The sequence below is a fragment of the Dendrobates tinctorius genome, unplaced genomic scaffold (genome assembly GCF_039654945.1).
Source record: "Dendrobates tinctorius isolate UK_male_01 unplaced genomic scaffold, ASM3965494v1 ptg000251l, whole genome shotgun sequence".
Classification (NCBI taxonomy): domain Eukaryota; kingdom Metazoa; phylum Chordata; class Amphibia; order Anura; family Dendrobatidae; genus Dendrobates; species Dendrobates tinctorius.
The window spans coordinates 4,221,181-4,242,634 of NW_027361918.1; the positions used below are offsets into that span (position 1 = coordinate 4,221,181).

At 47.8% G+C, this 21,454-nt stretch overlaps 1 protein-coding gene across 1 annotated transcript in view; it reads left to right on the forward strand.

The window, feature by feature from the left end:
- EMILIN1 (elastin microfibril interfacer 1) overlaps nt 1-14,832 on the forward strand; it is a 70,330-nt gene extending 55,498 nt beyond the window's left edge. Inside the window, exons 7-8 of the mRNA XM_073557755.1 lie at nt 10,431-10,565; nt 12,434-14,832. Of these exons, the coding sequence (XP_073413856.1) occupies nt 10,431-10,565; nt 12,434-12,768 (470 nt within the window). The 3' untranslated portion in view covers nt 12,769-14,832. The remainder of the gene's footprint in view (nt 1-10,430; nt 10,566-12,433) is intronic.
- Nucleotides 14,833-21,454: the final 6,622 nt, after the last annotated feature.

A 21,454-nucleotide genomic window follows, 5' to 3' on the forward strand; every position in this document is an offset into this window, starting at 1 on the left:
GATGTCACCACTACATCATTACATCCATGGACAGGAGATCAGCAGAAGTCACCACTAGATCATTACATCCACGGACAGGAGGACAGCAGATGTCACCACTAGATCATTACATCCATGGACAGGAGGACAGCAGATGTCACCACTAGATCATTACATCCATGGACAGGAGATCAGCAGAAATCACCACTAGATCATTACATCCACGGACAGGAGGACAGCAGATGTCACCACTAGATCATTACATCCATGGACAGGAGATCAGCAGATGTCACCACTAGATCATTACATCCATGGACAGGAGATCAGCAGAAATCACCACTAGATCATTACATCCACGGACAGGAGGACAGCAGATGTCACCACTAGATCATTACATCCATGGACAGGAGATCAGCAGATGTCACCACTAGATCATTACATCCATGGACAGGAGATCAGCAGAAATCACCACTAGATCATTACATCCACAGACAGGAGGACAGCAGATGTCACCACTAGATCATTACATCCATGGACAGGAGGACAGCAGATGTCACCACTAGATCATTACATCCATGGACAGGAGGACATGGACAGGAGGACACCAGATGTCACCACTAGATCATTACATCCATGGACAGGAGGACAGCAGATGTCACCACTAGATCATTACATCCACGGACAGGAGGACAGCAGATGTCACCACTAGATCATTACATCCATGGACATGAGGACAGCAGATGTCACCACTAGCTCATTACATCCATGGACAGGAGGACAGCAGATGTCACCACTAGATCATTACATCCATGGGCAGGAGGACAGCAGACATCACCACTAGATCATTACATCCATGGACAGGAGATCAGAAGTCACCACTAGATCATTACATCCACGGACAGGAGGACAGCAGATGTCACCACTAGATCATTACATCCATGGACAGGAGGACAGCAGATGTCACCACTAGATCATTACATCCATGGACAGGAGGACAGCAGATGTCACCACTAGATCATTACATCCATGGACAGGAGGACATGGACAGGAGGACACCAGATGTCACCACTAGATCATTACATCCATGGACAGGAGGACAGCAGATGTCACCACTAGATCATTACATCCACGGACAGGAGGACAGCAGATGTCACCACTAGATCATTACATCCATGGACATGAGGACAGCAGATGTCACCACTAGCTCATTACATCCATGGACAGGAGGACAGCAGATGTCACCACTAGATCATTACATCCATGGGCAGGAGGACAGCAGACATCACCACTAGATCATTACATCCATGGACAGGAGATCAGAAGTCACCACTAGATCATTACATCCACGGACAGGAGGACAGCAGATGTCACCACTAGATCATTACATCCATGGACAGGAGGACAGCAGATGTCACCACTAGATCATTACATCCATGGACAGGAGGACAGCAGATGTCACCACTAGATCATTACATCCATGGACAGGAGGACATGGACAGGAGGACACCAGATGTCACCACTAGATCATTACATCCATGGACAGGAGGACACCAGATGTCACCACTAGATCATTACATCCATGGGCAGGAGGACAGCAGACATCACCACTAGATCATTACATCCACGGACAGGAGGACAGCAGATGTCACCACTAGATCATTACATCCATGGACAGGAGGACAGCAGAAGTGACCACTAAATCATTATATCCATGGACAGGAGGACAGCAGATGTCACCACTAGATCATTACATCCACGGACAGGAGGACAGCAGATGTCACCACTAGATCATTACATTCACGGACAGGAGGACAGCAGATGTCACCACTAGATCATTACATCCACGGACAGGAGGACAGCAGATGTCACCACTAGATCATTACATCCATGGACAGGAGGACAGCAGATGTCACCACTAGATCATTACATCCATGGACAGGAGGACAGCAGATGTCACCACTAGATCATTACATCCATGGACAGGAGGACAGCAGATGTCACCACTAGATCATTACATCCATGGGCAGGAGGACAACAGACGTCACCACTAGATCATTACATCCATGGACAGGAGATCATCAGAAGTCACCACTAGATCATTACATCCACGGACAGGAGGACAGCAGATGTCACCACTAGATCAGTACATCCACGGACAGGAGGACACCAGATGTCACCACTAGATCATTACATCCATGGACAGGAGGACATGGACAGGAGGACACCAGATGTCACCACTAGATCATTACATCCATGGACAGGAGGACAGCAGATGTCACCACTAGATCATTACATCCACGGACAGGAGGACAGCAGATGTCACCACTAGATCATTACATCCATGGACATGAGGACAGCAGATGTCACCACTAGCTCATTACATCCATGGACAGGAGGACAGCAGATGTCACCACTAGATCATTACATCCATGGGCAGGAGGACAGCAGACATCACCACTAGATCATTACATCCATGGACAGGAGATCAGAAGTCACCACTAGATCATTACATCCACGGACAGGAGGACAGCAGATGTCACCACTAGATCATTACATCCATGGACAGGAGGACAGCAGATGTCACCACTAGATCATTACATCCATGGACAGGAGGACAGCAGATGTCACCACTAGATCATTACATCCATGGACAGGAGGACATGGACAGGAGGACACCAGATGTCACCACTAGATCATTACATCCATGGACAGGAGGACACCAGATGTCACCACTAGATCATTACATCCATGGGCAGGAGGACAGCAGACATCACCACTAGATCATTACATCCACGGACAGGAGGACAGCAGATGTCACCACTAGATCATTACATCCATGGACAGGAGGACAGCAGAAGTGACCACTAAATCATTATATCCATGGACAGGAGGACAGCAGATGTCACCACTAGATCATTACATCCACGGACAGGAGGACAGCAGATGTCACCACTAGATCATTACATCCACGGACAGGAGGACAGCAGATGTCACCACTAGATCATTACATCCACGGACAGGAGGACAGCAGATGTCACCACTAGATCATTACATCCACAGACAGGAGGACAGCAGATGTCACCACTAGATCATTACATCCACGGACAGGAGGACAGCAGATGTCACCACTAGATCATTACATCCATGGACAGGAGATCAGCAGAAGTCACCACTAGATCATTACATCCATGGACAGGAGGACAGCAGATGTCACCACTAGATCATTACATCCATGGACAGGAGATCAGCAGATGTCACCACTAGATCATTACATCCATGGACAGGAGATCAGCAGATGTCACCACTAGATCATTACATCCACGGACAGGAGGACAGCAGATGTCACCACTACATCATTACATCCATGGACAGGAGATCAGCAGAAGTCACCACTAGATCATTACATCCACGGACAGGAGGACAGCAGATGTCACCACTACATCATTACATCCATGGACAGGAGATCAGCAGAAGTCACCACTAGATCATTACATCCACGGACAGGAGGACAGCAGATGTCACCACTAGATCATTACATCCATGGACAGGAGGACAGCAGATGTCACCACTAGATCATTACATCCATGGACAGGAGATCAGCAGAAATCACCACTAGATCATTACATCCACGGACAGGAGGACAGCAGATGTCACCACTAGATCATTACATCCATGGACAGGAGATCAGCAGATGTCACTACTAGATCATTACATCCATGGACAGGAGATCAGCAGAAATCACCACTAGATCATTACATCCACGGACAGGAGGACAGCAGATGTCACCACTAGATCATTACATCCATGGACAGGAGATCAGCAGATGTCACCACTAGATCATTACATCCATGGACAGGAGATCAGCAGAAATCACCACTAGATCATTACATCCACAGACAGGAGGACAGCAGATGTCACCACTAGATCATTACATCCACGGACAGGAGGACAGCAGATGTCACCACTAGATCATTACATCCATGGACAGGAGATCAGCAGAAGTCACCACTAGATCATTACATCCACGGACAGGAGGACAGCAGATGTCACCACTAGATCATTACATCCATGGACAGGAGGACAGCAGAAGTCACCACTAGATCATTACATCCACGGACAGGAGGACAGCAGATGTCACCACTAGATCATTACATCCATGGACAGGAGGACAGCAGATGTCACCACTAGATCATTACATCCATGGACAGGAGATCAGCAGATGTCACCACTAGATCATTACATCCATGGACAGGAGGACAGCAGATGTCACCACTAGATCATTACATCCACGGACAGGAGGACAGCAGATGTCACCACTAGATCATTACATCCATGGACAGGAGATCAGCAGATGTCACCACTAGATCATTACATCCACGGACAGGAGGACAGCAGAAATCACCACTAGATCATTACATCCACGGACAGGAGGACAGCAGATGTCACCACTAGATCATTACATCCATGGATAGGAGATCAGCAGATGTCACCACTAGATCATTACATCCATGGACAGGAGATCAGCAGAAATCACCACTAGATCATTACATCCACAGACAGGAGGACAGCAGATGTCACCACTAGATCATTACATCCACGGACAGGAGGACAGCAGATGTCACCACTAGATCATTACATTCACGGACAGGAGGACAGCAGATGTCACCACTAGATCATTACATCCACGGACAGGAGGACAGCAGATGTCACCACTAGATCATTACATCCATGGACAGGAGGACAGCAGATGTCACCACTAGATCATTACATCCATGGACAGGAGGACAGCAGATGTCACCACTAGATCATTACATCCATGGACAGGAGGACAGCAGATGTCACCACTAGATCATTACATCCATGGGCAGGAGGACAACAGACGTCACCACTAGATCATTACATCCATGGACAGGAGATCATCAGAAGTCACCACTAGATCATTACATCCACGGACAGGAGGACAGCAGATGTCACCACTAGATCAGTACATCCACGGACAGGAGGACACCAGATGTCACCACTAGATCATTACATCCATGGACAGGAGGACATGGACAGGAGGACACCAGATGTCACCACTAGATCATTACATCCATGGACAGGAGGACAGCAGATGTCACCACTAGATCATTACATCCACGGACAGGAGGACAGCAGATGTCACCACTAGATCATTACATCCATGGACATGAGGACAGCAGATGTCACCACTAGCTCATTACATCCATGGACAGGAGGACAGCAGATGTCACCACTAGATCATTACATCCATGGGCAGGAGGACAGCAGACATCACCACTAGATCATTACATCCATGGACAGGAGATCAGAAGTCACCACTAGATCATTACATCCACGGACAGGAGGACAGCAGATGTCACCACTAGATCATTACATCCATGGACAGGAGGACAGCAGATGTCACCACTAGATCATTACATCCATGGACAGGAGGACAGCAGATGTCACCACTAGATCATTACATCCATGGACAGGAGGACATGGACAGGAGGACACCAGATGTCACCACTAGATCATTACATCCATGGACAGGAGGACACCAGATGTCACCACTAGATCATTACATCCATGGGCAGGAGGACAGCAGACATCACCACTAGATCATTACATCCACGGACAGGAGGACAGCAGATGTCACCACTAGATCATTACATCCATGGACAGGAGGACAGCAGAAGTGACCACTAAATCATTATATCCATGGACAGGAGGACAGCAGATGTCACCACTAGATCATTACATCCACGGACAGGAGGACAGCAGATGTCACCACTAGATCATTACATCCACGGACAGGAGGACAGCAGATGTCACCACTAGATCATTACATCCACGGACAGGAGGACAGCAGATGTCACCACTAGATCATTACATCCACAGACAGGAGGACAGCAGATGTCACCACTAGATCATTACATCCACGGACAGGAGGACAGCAGATGTCACCACTAGATCATTACATCCATGGACAGGAGGACAGCAGAAGTCACCACTAGATCATTACATCCATGGACAGGAGGACAGCAGATGTCACCACTAGATCATTACATCCATGGACAGGAGATCAGCAGATGTCACCACTAGATCATTACATCCATGGACAGGAGATCAGCAGATGTCACCACTAGATCATTACATCCACGGACAGGAGGACAGCAGATGTCACCACTACATCATTACATCCATGGACAGGAGATCAGCAGAAGTCACCACTAGATCATTACATCCACGGACAGGAGGACAGCAGATGTCACCACTACATCATTACATCCATGGACAGGAGATCAGCAGAAGTCACCACTAGATCATTACATCCACGGACAGGAGGACAGCAGATGTCACCACTAGATCATTACATCCATGGACAGGAGGACAGCAGATGTCACCACTAGATCATTACATCCATGGACAGGAGATCAGCAGAAATCACCACTAGATCATTACATCCACGGACAGGAGGACAGCAGATGTCACCACTAGATCATTACATCCATGGACAGGAGATCAGCAGATGTCACTACTAGATCATTACATCCATGGACAGGAGATCAGCAGAAATCACCACTAGATCATTACATCCACGGACAGGAGGACAGCAGATGTCACCACTAGATCATTACATCCATGGACAGGAGATCAGCAGATGTCACCACTAGATCATTACATCCATGGACAGGAGATCAGCAGAAATCACCACTAGATCATTACATCCACAGACAGGAGGACAGCAGATGTCACCACTAGATCATTACATCCACGGACAGGAGGACAGCAGATGTCACCACTAGATCATTACATCCATGGACAGGAGATCAGCAGAAGTCACCACTAGATCATTACATCCACGGACAGGAGGACAGCAGATGTCACCACTAGATCATTACATCCATGGACAGGAGGACAGCAGAAGTCACCACTAGATCATTACATCCACGGACAGGAGGACAGCAGATGTCACCACTAGATCATTACATCCATGGACAGGAGGACAGCAGATGTCACCACTAGATCATTACATCCATGGACAGGAGATCAGCAGATGTCACCACTAGATCATTACATCCATGGACAGGAGGACAGCAGATGTCACCACTAGATCATTACATCCACGGACAGGAGGACAGCAGATGTCACCACTAGATCATTACATCCATGGACAGGAGATCAGCAGATGTCACCACTAGATCATTACATCCACGGACAGGAGGACAGCAGAAATCACCACTAGATCATTACATCCACGGACAGGAGGACAGCAGATGTCACCACTAGATCATTACATCCATGGATAGGAGATCAGCAGATGTCACCACTAGATCATTACATCCATGGACAGGAGATCAGCAGAAATCACCACTAGATCATTACATCCACAGACAGGAGGACAGCAGATGTCACCACTAGATCATTACATCCACGGACAGGAGGACAGCAGAAGTCACCACTAGATCATTACATCCACGGACAGGAGGACAGCAGATGTCACCACTAGATCATTACATCCATGGACAGGAGGACAGCAGATGTCACCACTAGATCATTACATCCATGGACAGGAGGACATGGACAGGAGGACACCAGATGTCACCACTAGATCATTACATCCATGGACAGGAGGACAGCAGATGTCACCACTAGATCATTACATCCACGGACAGGAGGACAGCAGATGTCACCACTAGATCATTACATCCATGGACATGAGGACAGCAGATGTCACCACTAGCTCATTACATCCATGGACAGGAGGACAGCAGATGTCACCACTAGATCATTACATCCATGGGCAGGAGGACAGCAGACATCACCACTAGATCATTACATCCATGGACAGGAGATCAGAAGTCACCACTAGATCATTACATCCACGGACAGGAGGACAGCAGATGTCACCACTAGATCATTACATCCATGGACAGGAGGACAGCAGATGTCACCACTAGATCATTACATCCATGGACAGGAGGACAGCAGATGTCACCACTAGATCATTACATCCATGGACAGGAGGACATGGACAGGAGGACACCAGATGTCACCACTAGATCATTACATCCATGGACAGGAGGACAGCAGATGTCACCACTAGATCATTACATCCACGGACAGGAGGACAGCAGATGTCACCACTAGATCATTACATCCATGGACATGAGGACAGCAGATGTCACCACTAGCTCATTACATCCATGGACAGGAGGACAGCAGATGTCACCACTAGATCATTACATCCATGGGCAGGAGGACAGCAGACATCACCACTAGATCATTACATCCATGGACAGGAGATCAGAAGTCACCACTAGATCATTACATCCACGGACAGGAGGACAGCAGATGTCACCACTAGATCATTACATCCATGGACAGGAGGACAGCAGATGTCACCACTAGATCATTACATCCATGGACAGGAGGACAGCAGATGTCACCACTAGATCATTACATCCATGGACAGGAGGACATGGACAGGAGGACACCAGATGTCACCACTAGATCATTACATCCATGGACAGGAGGACACCAGATGTCACCACTAGATCATTACATCCATGGGCAGGAGGACAGCAGACATCACCACTAGATCATTACATCCACGGACAGGAGGACAGCAGATGTCACCACTAGATCATTACATCCATGGACAGGAGGACAGCAGAAGTGACCACTAAATCATTATATCCATGGACAGGAGGACAGCAGATGTCACCACTAGATCATTACATCCACGGACAGGAGGACAGCAGATGTCACCACTAGATCATTACATCCACGGACAGGAGGACAGCAGATGTCACCACTAGATCATTACATCCACGGACAGGAGGACAGCAGATGTCACCACTAGATCATTACATCCATGGACAGGAGGACAGCAGATGTCACCACTAGATCATTACATCCATGGACAGGAGGACAGCAGATGTCACCACTAGATCATTACATCCATGGACAGGAGGACAGCAGATGTCACCACTAGATCATTACATCCATGGGCAGGAGGACAACAGACGTCACCACTAGATCATTACATCCATGGACAGGAGATCATCAGAAGTCACCACTAGATCATTACATCCACGGACAGGAGGACAGCAGATGTCACCACTAGATCAGTACATCCACGGACAGGAGGACACCAGATGTCACCACTAGATCATTACATCCACGGACAGGAGGACAGCAGATGTCACCACTAGATCATTACATCCAAGGACAGGAGGACAGCAGATGTCACCACTAGATCATTACATCCATGGACAGGAGGACAGCAGATGTCACCACTAGATCATTACATCCATGGACAGGAGGACAGCAGACATCACCACTAGATCATTACATCCATGGACAGGAGATCAGCAGAAGTCACCACTAGATCATTACATCCATGAACAGGAGATCAGCAGAAGTCACCACTAGACCATTACATCCATGGACAGTGGGACAGCAGACGTCACCACTAGATCATTACATCCATGGACAGGAGATCAGCAGATGTCACCACTAGATCATTACATCCATGGACAGGAGGACAGCAGATGTCACCACTAGATCATTACATCCATGGACAGGAGGACAGCAGAAGTCACCACTAGATCATTACATCCATGGACAGGAGGACAGCAGAAGTCACCACTAGATCATTACATCCATGGACAGGAGATCAGCAGAAGTCACCACTAGATCATTACATCCATGGACAGGAGGACAGCAGATGTCACCACTAGATCATTACATCCATGGACAGGAGGACAGCAGATGTCACCACTAGATCATTACATCCATGGACAGGAGGACAGCAGATGTCACCACTAGATCATTACATCCATGGACAGGAGATCAGCAGAAGTCACCACTAGATCATTACATCCATGGACAGGAGGACAGCAGAAGTCACCACTAGATCATTACATCCATGGACAGGAGATCAGCAGAAGTCACCACTAGATCATTACATCCATGAACAGGAGATCAGCAGAAGTCACCACTAGACCATTACATCTATGGACAGTGGGACAGCAGACGTCACCACTAGATCATTACATCCATGGACAGGAGATCAGCAGATGTCACCACTAGATCATTACATCCATGGACAGGAGGACAGCAGATGTCACCACTAGATCATTACATCCATGGACAGGAGATCAGCAGAAGTCACCACTAGATCATTACAACCTGGGGAGAACACGCAGTGACCCCTACCTGTGATACTGATCACTGCCTCACAATCATTACATCTATGGACAGGAGATCAGCAGTTGTCACCACTCGATTACTACTTACTATTTTCTGGCAGCTATCAGACATTATTTGGGAGTTCATCTATCCTATGATCATCTATATTTTGTGAGTCTTATAGTCATGGACGATAATGCAATGATCGTGTTTTTGTTCATGATCTGTAGAACATCTGTTTGTGATTTTAGGTCCCATCGGATTGCTTCCAGATGTCCCGTACATCTCCTTCTCAGCTGCTCTCACCTACCCATTATCAGAGCCTGGAACTATATCTTTTGACAAACTCTTGGTAAATGATGGGAACGCCTATGACGCATCCACAGGTGAGCAATGGCTTCCTCATGTAAGATCTTAGTGTCCAGACATAATATCAGGATCCATCTACAGTCATGGCCGAAAATGTTGGTACCTTTGAAATCGTTCCAGAACATGAAGTATTTCTCCCAGAACATTATTGTAATTACACATTTTTTATTATACTCGTTTATTTCCTTTGTGTGCATTGGAACAATTTCAAGGTTGCCAACACGTTTGGCTGTGACTGTATTTGTCATCCCAGGACAGCATTCACATTACCTGTTCCATCTCCTGCTTCTCTAGACATTGGGCCACCAGAAATGTGAAGTGTAACCTGCAGATTGTTGTGGTTTTTCAGTTCCCATTTTTATGCTCTCCATGTTCCTCAGTGAACGTCTCTTTTGGGTGGGATGTCAAAGTCGCTTTGTGCTATCTTAGCCTATTATCTACCTCCTCTTTTAGCTCCTCCATGGAGTCCCATAGGCAGACAGACAAGCTGCAGCTGCATCCCCCTCCTACCCATCTATTTTTTACTGTATTACTCGTATCCAGATCTTTAGTCAGTGAGGTGGTTTGAGAGTATTTGTTGAGATTTTACTTCAGGCTGAGAAGGGCTGCTGGCTTCAGGCACAGTGGAGCTGCTGGCTTCAGGCGCAGAGGAGGCTAAAGGCTTCAGGTTGGGAGGAGGATATGGCTACAGGCATGGGGGGGGGCTTCTGGCTCCAGGCACAGAGGAGCTGATGGCTCCAGGCACAGAGGGGCTGCTGGCTTCAGACATGGAGGAGGCTAAAGGATTCAGGTTGGGAGGAGGATATGACTACGGGCATGGAGGGGGCTTCTGGCTCCAGGCACAGAGGAGCTGATGGCTCCAGGCACAGAGGGGCTGCTGGCTTCAGACATGGAGGAGGCTAAAGGCTTCAGGTCGGGAGGAGGGTATGGCTACAGGCATGGAGGGAGCTTCTGGCTCCAGGCACAGTGGGGCTGCTGGCTTCAGACATGGAGGAGGCTAAAGGATTCAGGTCGGGAGGAGGGTATGGCTACAGGCATGGAGGGGGCTTCTGGCTCCAGGCACAGTGGAGCTGCTGGCTTCAGACATGGAGGAGGATATGGCTGCAGGCATGGAGGGGGCTTCTGGCCCCAGGCACAGAGGAGCTGATGGCTCCAGGCACAGAGGGGCTGCTGGCTTCAGACATGGAGGAGGCTAAAGGCTTCAGGTCGGGAGGAGGATATGGCTACAGGCATGGAGGGAGCTTCTGGCTCCAGGCACAGAGGAGCTGATGGCTCCAGGCACAGAGGGGCTGCTGGCTTCAGACATGGAGGAGGCTAAAGGCTTCAGGTCGGGAGGAGGATATGGCTACAGGCATGGAGGGGGCTTCTGGCTCCAGGCACAGAGGAGCTGATGGCTCCAGGCACAGAGGGGCTGCTGGCTTCAGACATGGAGGAGGCTAAAGGCTTCAGATCGGGAGGAGGATATGGCTACAGGCATGGAGGGGGCTTCTGGCTCCAGGCACAGAGGAGCTGCTGGCTTGAGGCGAGAGAAGTCTTCAGACTGCAGAGAGAAAAGACAGCGACTAGCAGGACATAGGGCTCCAATCAGGGCAGAGGGGGCCGTGGGCAGAGAACATGGGGCGACATCTCTGGCTATTTGATAATAGGGTGAAACATTGATCTCAATGTTCATAATTTTTCATTCCTTTATTTATGAAGTCAATTAAATGGATTATGATGGATCCTGTGCTGAAACCCCTGATGTTGACAGATCCTGGAGGAGACTGGAAATGTTTTGTCGTCAGTGACCTCATTGACATAGCACTGATTATCTGTCATCATCCTGACTTCTTTCTATTGACCATGTAGAGTCTTTTCAGTGATAACGCCCTCTTTCTCTCGGCAGGTATATTCACAGCACCGGTCGCGGGACGATATTACTTCAGTGCAATTTTGACTGGCTACAAGGATGAGAAAATTGAAGCCGTCCTCTCCAAGTCAAACACAGGCATTGCACGTGTGGACTCGGCCGGCTACCAGCCTGAGGGCCTTGAGAATAAGCCTCTCGTGGAGAACAAGACCCCTCCTGGCTCACTGGCCGTCTTCAACATCATTCTGCAGCTGACTGCTGGGGATACCATCTGTATTGACCTGGTGACCGGGCGTCTGGCCTTTTCTGATGAGCCCCTGACTATCTTTAATGGATTTCTCCTGTATGAGGGAGAAGTAGAGCTGGACTAGACCACATTGGTTCCTTCTGAGGAGCTTGTTCTCTGTGTAAGAGGAAGGACACTGAGATTTCATCTTCAGTTTGAATTCTGTACAGTTGTGAGAGCTGTAAGGCTCAAGAAAACTTTGGGAGGACCCCGTAACTTCAGATACCGGGCCCTGGAGAGGACTTCAGCAAGAAGCTGCACCGAGTCTGTGATATCAGTATTAGCACCACATTGTACCTCACTCATCCAGTAACCACCATGATAAAACCACTTACAGATCTCGTCACCACCACTCCCACAACTCAAGCATCCAGTGACTGTCCGTCCATATATCCATGTGAACCTCTATGCATAGCTCATATGCAGTGGAGTCAGTCATCACTAGTTTCCTGCCATGGCGAGAAAGTGTCTGCCTGTCATAACATGATGAAGATCAAAAAGTGTAATAATGAGGGGGTCAATGTTCTTATGTGTGACGATCTGCATGGAACACTTCTCATAGTAAAGAGGTTTTCTTATGACTTCTATGTCCCTTCCATCATGAAGGGCCGACGGCTACGAACCAGCAGAGATAGCCATGTCGGTGACTACACCGGAAAGTCATCGTGCATGTGTGACCACCTGCCTGGTAAAGAGAAAGAGGCCTTCTCAGGTTTGACATCAGTAGGGTGCCTTGATCTGAGACACATCGCCTGACATCAGAAATCTCCTTTTCCATGTAATAGTGAAGAACCGAGAATATTCACCATAACCCCATTGTCTCTGTCTGCCCCTCGGTCTGAGGCCCCTACTTGACTTATTGGGCAGGATGTATTGTGAGTTTTATGTTACACAGCCGTCACTGAAGCTTTACACTCTGCCTATTAGAAGATTCCCTGTACAGCACCCTAAAAGCAGATCTGAGCACCCGACATCCGCCCCAGGCCCTGCACCCTGCAGAATACCCTATTTATGTATTTATAAAGAAGCATGAGTCCTCGTCCTCCTCGTCTGCCCTTGAATAAATGGTTACCACCTGCTTATATCTCATTCATTGTTGCCTCCAGTCATCACCCCATTAAGGACCCCGTAAAAAAGGAATGGAGAGACTAGAACACATTTCCCCAAAATGCTACAGATACAAAATTGTATGTATATGGCTGAATAATTATTAGAAGCCACCATAGGTGGGGTGGAGGGGAGGTCGTAGGTGCATCCTGTTCTCGGCTAGAATCTAGTCACCATAACTATGACCCTTGCTGTCACGGTAGAAATTACAAGTACACTACCACAGAAAAGATTAAATAGTCACTTAGTTCTGGACATGTGCCGTAAGAGGTAGGGAAATGTTCAGCCCACCATCTCTCGTGGGCTGAACTCTCAGCAACAGTGAGGTTCCTGGTCTCCACGTGGACACCGGTGGTAATCTTCTCCAGGACAAAAGCAACGAACAAATGGTGAGAACATGCTCATTGCCCTGCTTTATATCATCACCCTACAGTATCATCATCGGAGCAGTTGTCAATGATTCTGACAGAATTAGTGGTAGAAACATCTTGCCCAGGAGGTGGAGACGTCCTCCATCATGGTGGGATCTGCTCACTGCTGTTACATCTATTACAGGAAGCTGTAGGGCATTAGGACAATTTTTTTGTGGTGCTCTAAAGGTGAAGGGGATATGGTTTTCAAGGGAAGGGAATCCATGTTCTTCTACAAGGGAAGGAGAGCATGGGCCACAAGGGGAGGTGGGAGCGGACACACTTTTTCTATGTTTTGATACTAGGCTTTATTTCTCCCTGTATAGTATGATGTAATGCCACCACAGTCCATGACACATAAGGTTCACAGTTCTGCTGACGATAAAACGCCATCTCACATTCACAATACACAAGGAAGGGCTGGCCACCATGTAACCGCGTCACTCCGCTGCTCTTGTGTGCTGTCATTATATGCTGGCCCCAGGATCTGCTGAGCTAGGATCTACTGTGACCTGAGCACAACTTTCTTGAATGCTGGATGTCAAACCATTCTCTTATTATTGCTATCCTTTATTGTATAGATTTGGATTTTCAATAAAGTTTATTGTAAAAAATAAAGCAACATGAATCAACTTGTCTGATGGAAACTGTGGAGACACGGGGGGGTTTAGTGGATGCTCGGATGATATAATCCGGTGGCCCATGACCGCCTGGACCAGGGCTCAGCCCACCAAATGTCTGCTCTTCTTTTACCGTGGGCATAATACTACTCAGACAACACAGGGTGAGGGTAAAACGGAGGGGCAATACTATATTGAACCACCAAACAGGCAGATAACACATAGAACAGTCTCAGAACAGTACCCAAGATGGGGCACATTACGGAGTCTCACCCTTCCGCTGACTTTCCGGGATTATAGCAGCTGCGGCTTCGGAGCTTCCAGGGGCGACCACCCCACCTGTGACAAGCAGAGAGAAGAGATAACGACAAGCTAAGGAAGCTGACGACCAAGAGCATGGAGACATATGTTTCACGAAGTCTCTGAGGGGTCAGCGATGGTCAGTAGAGCAGAGCTGTGTTTTTCCAGCTGGGGCCTTAGTCCTTTAAGCTGACCTCCTATAGAATGTTCCTGGTTGTTGATTTGTAAAGTCTCTGGACTCTCCTTCATATAGGTCACAAGTGTTGTCCTTTAAGCCCATCATCCAGAGGTGAAAAAGAAGGCGTGATGAGATTAACTTGCAATATTTGAGTAATCAATCTGCATAGTTCAACCTTGTAAATAAATGAACCATCAGCTCACCCCTGAGGAGTAGTTCCAGTCCAGGATAGGAGCACAGGAATCCTGCTGCTGCACAGCACTGACCAGCTGGAACACTGTGAAGATGGATCCAGCTCACACTCCAGGGTGTTGATAAAAAGAAAACTTTCATTCGGCTTGATTTGGAAGAATTCTTTTTAAAATGATGCAACATCAATTGGGACGTCTCAGACAACATTGCAAAGACAAATAGGGGTTGATGTATGAAAAGAACCATGTGTCGAAACGCGTATGGTTCTTTTCATACATCACCGCGTATTTTATATTTGCAATGTTGTCTGAGACGTCCCAATTGATGTTTCTTCATAGTTCATTCTTCTCTATTTTCCAGATCAACAAACTACAGGCTCCCACACAATGGTCAATCAACATATTAAGCAAACACCCATTGTTCAATGACCCTTATTGTCTGAGAGCAGACTATAAGTTACGATCAACATCAACTGAAAAAGTCAGCATAAAGCTAGTAGTCTATGTCTCCGTGCCTACTGAATTTACATCTGTCATCATTGCGAAGAAATGCTGTCTCGTCACAAAAAACGTAAAATAAACATGTACAAAACTGCAGGAATGAAATGTGTGTAAGGTCATAGAAGATGGGGAGGTTTCTGTCTTACGTGTGAGGTCTCATCCTGGAACATCTCCATTGCTTGTCCTTCTATCATGGCTCATCCTCTTCTCTTGCTCCACCACCACTCTCCTCAGCCTTTGTCACCTCACCTAGATGTAGTCCTGATAAAAAAAAATCACAAAAGGGTTAACCCTTCTTGGGGTCTGGCTGGGATTTATAAGGTGGGACTCACTGTTGTTAGCTGCTAGTGTAGGCAGCTGCATTTGATCTCCCATTGTCATTGGGTCACCCTCGCACACCCAGGGCACCGGGGTTACTCGGTACCGGGCCGATGTCAAGGCGGGAAAGTGTCACAGCAGCGGTGACCCGGTCCGTGGCCCTAGGCCCAATATCAATGGCGGTGGTGTTGGTTTGTAATGTAAAGTTCGTGATGCCACCCGTGGTATTTGGCAAGTGAGGTGTTAGCCAACGCTGTAAACAGATCCGCTGGGACTGATGGTGTGGTGCAGCAGGGATGGTATAGCTCCCCACAGGTGGAGCTGTAGTCCCAGGGCAGTGTAGGTGCAATGGATGAGGAGAGGCGCTGAATGGTATGGATGATGTTACCCAGATGTAGCGGTGCTGGAATAACTGGAGGACACCAGAGTATGCGGTTCCAAAGCTTTACTCACTGTTTGCAGTTCACACAACTGCCTGCCTCCATACTGTGTTCTCCAGGTCAGGGCTCCAGCCAACCTCCAGGCCAGGTAGGGTTCTCCCTTCCACACTCCGCCAATATGTACCTTACTGAACGACTCCTCCAATGCGCCTTTAGGTGCGAAGCACTCCAGTACTTAGTTACCCTGGAATACCTCTCTCTAGGTGTTCCTAGTCTCTACTTGTATGACAGACAGCTGTAGCCTGCTCGGGGACTCCTCACTGCATCCCGGCTCTCTATTCAGTTGCTGTTGTGTCCCAAGTCTATGATGGGAGTAAGGTGTTAGCGGCTCACTACTCCTCTGGTGTCTGTTGCCGGACATAAAGTTCCAATCAACCTCGGGGACCGGGCCCCGGCCTTTGCGCTCTCTGGACTGGAAGGGTTCTCTCTCTTTCTCAACCTGCTTCCCACCGTCCTTCCATTCTCCTTCGTTCCGATCTGTTCTATCTCTCTCTTATGGAAGGTTAGGTTATCAATCTTATCAGTCTCTTTCTCTGGTCTTTCTCGTGCCAGCAGCCCAGATCACTGGGACCTGCCGCAGCACCTCCCTCAGACACCCATCTTCTCTCGTCTCTCTCCTCTAACCAACTAACCTGAAATCCTACACCTTCCCTCTCTTTTATATCTAACTTCACCCGCCTCCCCAGCACCTCTCGTGTTATGAAGCCATGGACCACAAAAGGCACCCTATCACCTTTCCAGCATGAAGCATGGATGGGTCCCTACTGAGCTATCCTGTGTGTGGGGTGCAGGTGTTGGAATGCGGAAGGGAGTTCCCACCTTACATGGATGGTGGGGCACTACACCTTAGGAGAAGGTGCAGTACCTCTGTGGCGACTGAAGCCTCAGGGGCGCCACATCATCAGTCTACTCGGCTCCCCTGACTGTCCAGACTGTGAGATTTCTACTTCGGGAACATTTCACTTTCTGCAGTGTATCACAGGACTGTATACGTTGTATCTGGGATATTACATCTTCATGTAGAAAATACTGACACAACTTTACTGAGCTTCTCTATGACTTTCTACAGGATCTCATCCTTCAATCAGCCAGGAAGAGTTGAATCTTACTGTCTAGATGAATTCTTCAACCTCAGCTATGTAGACACATCAACAATCCATCAGCAGCGAAAGTCATCACATCCCCTCTGCTCCACATACAGACATCCATGGTAATGATTACTAATCCAGTATCTCCATCACATCCTACACATATACAGAACCAGGAGGATGAAAAGACCCAGATAATGGAGCAGCTCCACCATCACATCCTACACATATACAGAACCAGGAGGATGAAAAGACCCAGATAATGGAGCAGCTCCACCATCACATCCTACACATATACAGAACCAGGAGGATGAAAAGACCCAGATAATGGAGCAGCTCCACCATCACATCCTACACATATACAGAACCAGGAGGATGAAAAGACCCAGATAATGGAGCAGCTCCACCATCACATCCTACACATATACAGAACCAGGAGGATGAAAAGACCCAGATAATGGAGCAGCTCCACCATCACATCCTACACATATACAGAACCAGGAGGATGAAAAGACCCAGATAATGGAGCAGCTCCACCATCACATGCTCCTCATATTCAGGACCAGGACAATGCTAGCTCTGTGCGATCGAACATCTTCTCTATCACATCCTTGTGAAGCTCATGAGTAAAGGGTATGTCACACTAAGCGAGATCGCTAGCGATGTCGATGCGTGTGACATGTAGCGGCGACGTGGCCCCCGCTGCGATGTCGCTGATCGTGCACGAACGTTCAGGACCGTATTTGATCATTGGCGTCCCGCTGGTGAGCCTGCATCATTGTGTTTGACCCCTTTTACGAACGACGAGCGACCTCGTTGGCCACTCATATGTCAGCGGCGCAGGCGGGACTAGGTTTCCTTTTGTAACGCCCCTCAGCTCCGATTGGTGGCCACAACATCACCTCAGCAATAAATGAAACCGTCAAAGTGCGCCCCCATCCATTGTTCCAGCGCGCTTTGTGGATTGCACCAACGTTCTGGCGCTAGTCCTTTGTGCACTGTTGCGAGGATAGTATCATGTGTGACTGGTTTTTGGATCCTGTCAGAGTCGCAACTGCACTTCATCTTTGGCATTTCTACCTTCTGGATTATTTGGTTTCCGTTCCAAGGTACATATATTTTTTTTTTTTTTTCATTTTTGAATCTTTATACACTTTTTGGTATACCAACAGCCGTGTTTTTTGTTTGTTTGTTTGTTTTTTCTTGCCGCGCCCACCCCAGCAATTTTCTGATGTTTGTTGCTTTGTGAGGTAATCTGTTTGTAATATTTGATCCTCTATAACATTTGATGACCTAGCAATCTTTTCAGTGCCGCGCCCGCCCCCGCCATTTTAGGCTTTTATAAGCTCGCTTGTTTTTTCTGTGTTAACAAATGAAATGTTAACAAAAACCAATTACTCTTAATGTTTTTGTTTTTTGTTTTTTTTTACTCACTAAATAACTTCTCTCTTCTTGACCGGGCAGGTTGCACATAATGAACATGACCACCGCGGAGCGTGTGATTGTGGCAGCAGCTTTACTGATGGAGGGAGATCGACAAGAGGTGACGCGGGTGGAAGAGAGGCGCTCCAAACAAAAGTGTCGCATGTGGACCAGAGAATGGCTGGAGCAGAGGTCCAAATTCACCCACATGCATCTAGTGAGGGAGTTGCAGGAGAAGAATCCGCAGGATTTCCGAAATTATCCACGGATGTCGGAGGATTCATTCACGCTCCTCCTGGAATGTGTGAGGCCACTGATTGATCGGCAGGATACACGAATGCGCGCAGCTGTTTCGGCAGAGGAACGTTTGGCTGTCACGTTGCGATTCCTGGCAACTGGACGTTCAATGAAAGACTTGCAATTTTCAGCAGCTGTTTCCCGATCACTCCTCAGTGTGTTAATCCCTGAGTCATACAACGCCATCGTTCGCAGTTTACGTAGCTACATGCCTTTTCCTAAATCCGTGGCGGAATGGCAAAAAATTGCATTGGATTTTGAGCGTATTTGGCAGTTCCCAAACTGTGGTGGGGCCTTGGATGGCAAACATGTGCGGATCGCGCCACCAGCGGATCCTGCTTCTATACCTATAAGGGCTACTTCAGCGTGATCCTTGTTAATGCCAGTTATGAATTTATAAACGTTGCTGTTGGCATGAACGGGAGGGTTTCGGATGGAGGCGTTTTGGAGCACACTATTTTTGGGGAACGCTTGAATAACTCAGAACTGCATTTACCAACCAACATGGACATTCGACACCACCGCCAACCTTAACTTTGTTTTTGTGGGCGATGAAGCCTTCCCCTTCATGCGCATCTTGTGAAGCCGTACCCACAAAAGACTTTGACAGGGGAAAGGCGTATTTTTAATCACAGACTGTCAAGGGCACGACGGGTTGTTGAGAATGCGTTCAGCATCATGGCCAACCGCCAAAATTGAGAGAAGTAATGGGGATAAGGCAAAAAGACGGGTTGACATGGGGAGGGTGGAGTACTGGGGATAACAAAAAAAGAGGGGTGTGATGGGGAGCGGGGGGGTAATGTGGAGAATGCTAAATCTTGCTACATGTTCACAGATTTACCAGTGGAAAAGCCAAACTTCACATGCCACAAATGCAAGCTTGTGACCCTGTTGGAGGAAAAGTTGCAAAATCTCGAAGAGAGGTTAGCTACGTTGAAGATCATTAAGGAAGGTGAAGAGTTCTTGGACAGAGCAGAATTATCTCTTCATGTTACAGAAAGAGAAGAAATTCGAAGTGCACCTGAAGAAACAGAGGATTGGAGACATGTGACCCAGAGAAGCAGGAGGATCAGGAGGCAGTCAGCACCCATACTGCTCAGGAACCAGTACCAGGCTCTCACGCAGGAAAACGATGAAGAAATACATCAGGATAAGACTTTGCCAACAAACAGCAACCTTGTACGCCTTCAGAGTCCTCCTGGATGGAGAAAGAAAAATGTTGTGAAGAAGAAACGGAGAGTGGTGGTCATGGGGGATTCCCTGTTGAGAGGAACAGAGGCCGCTATCTGCAGACCGGATATAACCTCAAGAGAAATGTGCTGTCTTCCAGGTGCAAAAATTAAAGATGTGTCTGACAGGATATCAGGACTCTTCAGACCTACAGATGACCACCCATTCCTGCTACTACATGTGGGGACAAATGACACCGCAAGAAACGACCTGGAAACCATCTGCAGAGACTTTGAAGACTTAGGCAAGAAAGTGAAAGAACTGGGAGCGCAGGTGGTCTTCTCTTCCATCCTCCCAGTGGATGGCCATGGAACAAGGAGGTGGAATAAGATTCTGCAGGTGAACAACTGGCTACGTCGATGGTGCCGTCAGCAACGATTTGGATTTCTGGATCACGGAGTGAACTACTTATACGATGGACTACTTGCTAGAGATGGGGTGCACCTTACGAAGACTGGAAAGCAGGTATTTGGAAGTCGCCTTGCTACACTTGTAAGGAGAGCTTTAAACTAGAACAACATGGGAAGGGAAGCAAAAGACCAGAAAAAGCCATACACCTGACAAATGCTATTGAGAACTCTGCTATTAGAAGTGGAAAGGAAGAACAAAGACGAAAGAATCTAATTAATAAAAATATTGGAGAAAGAGAAACCAATCACAAACTAAAAT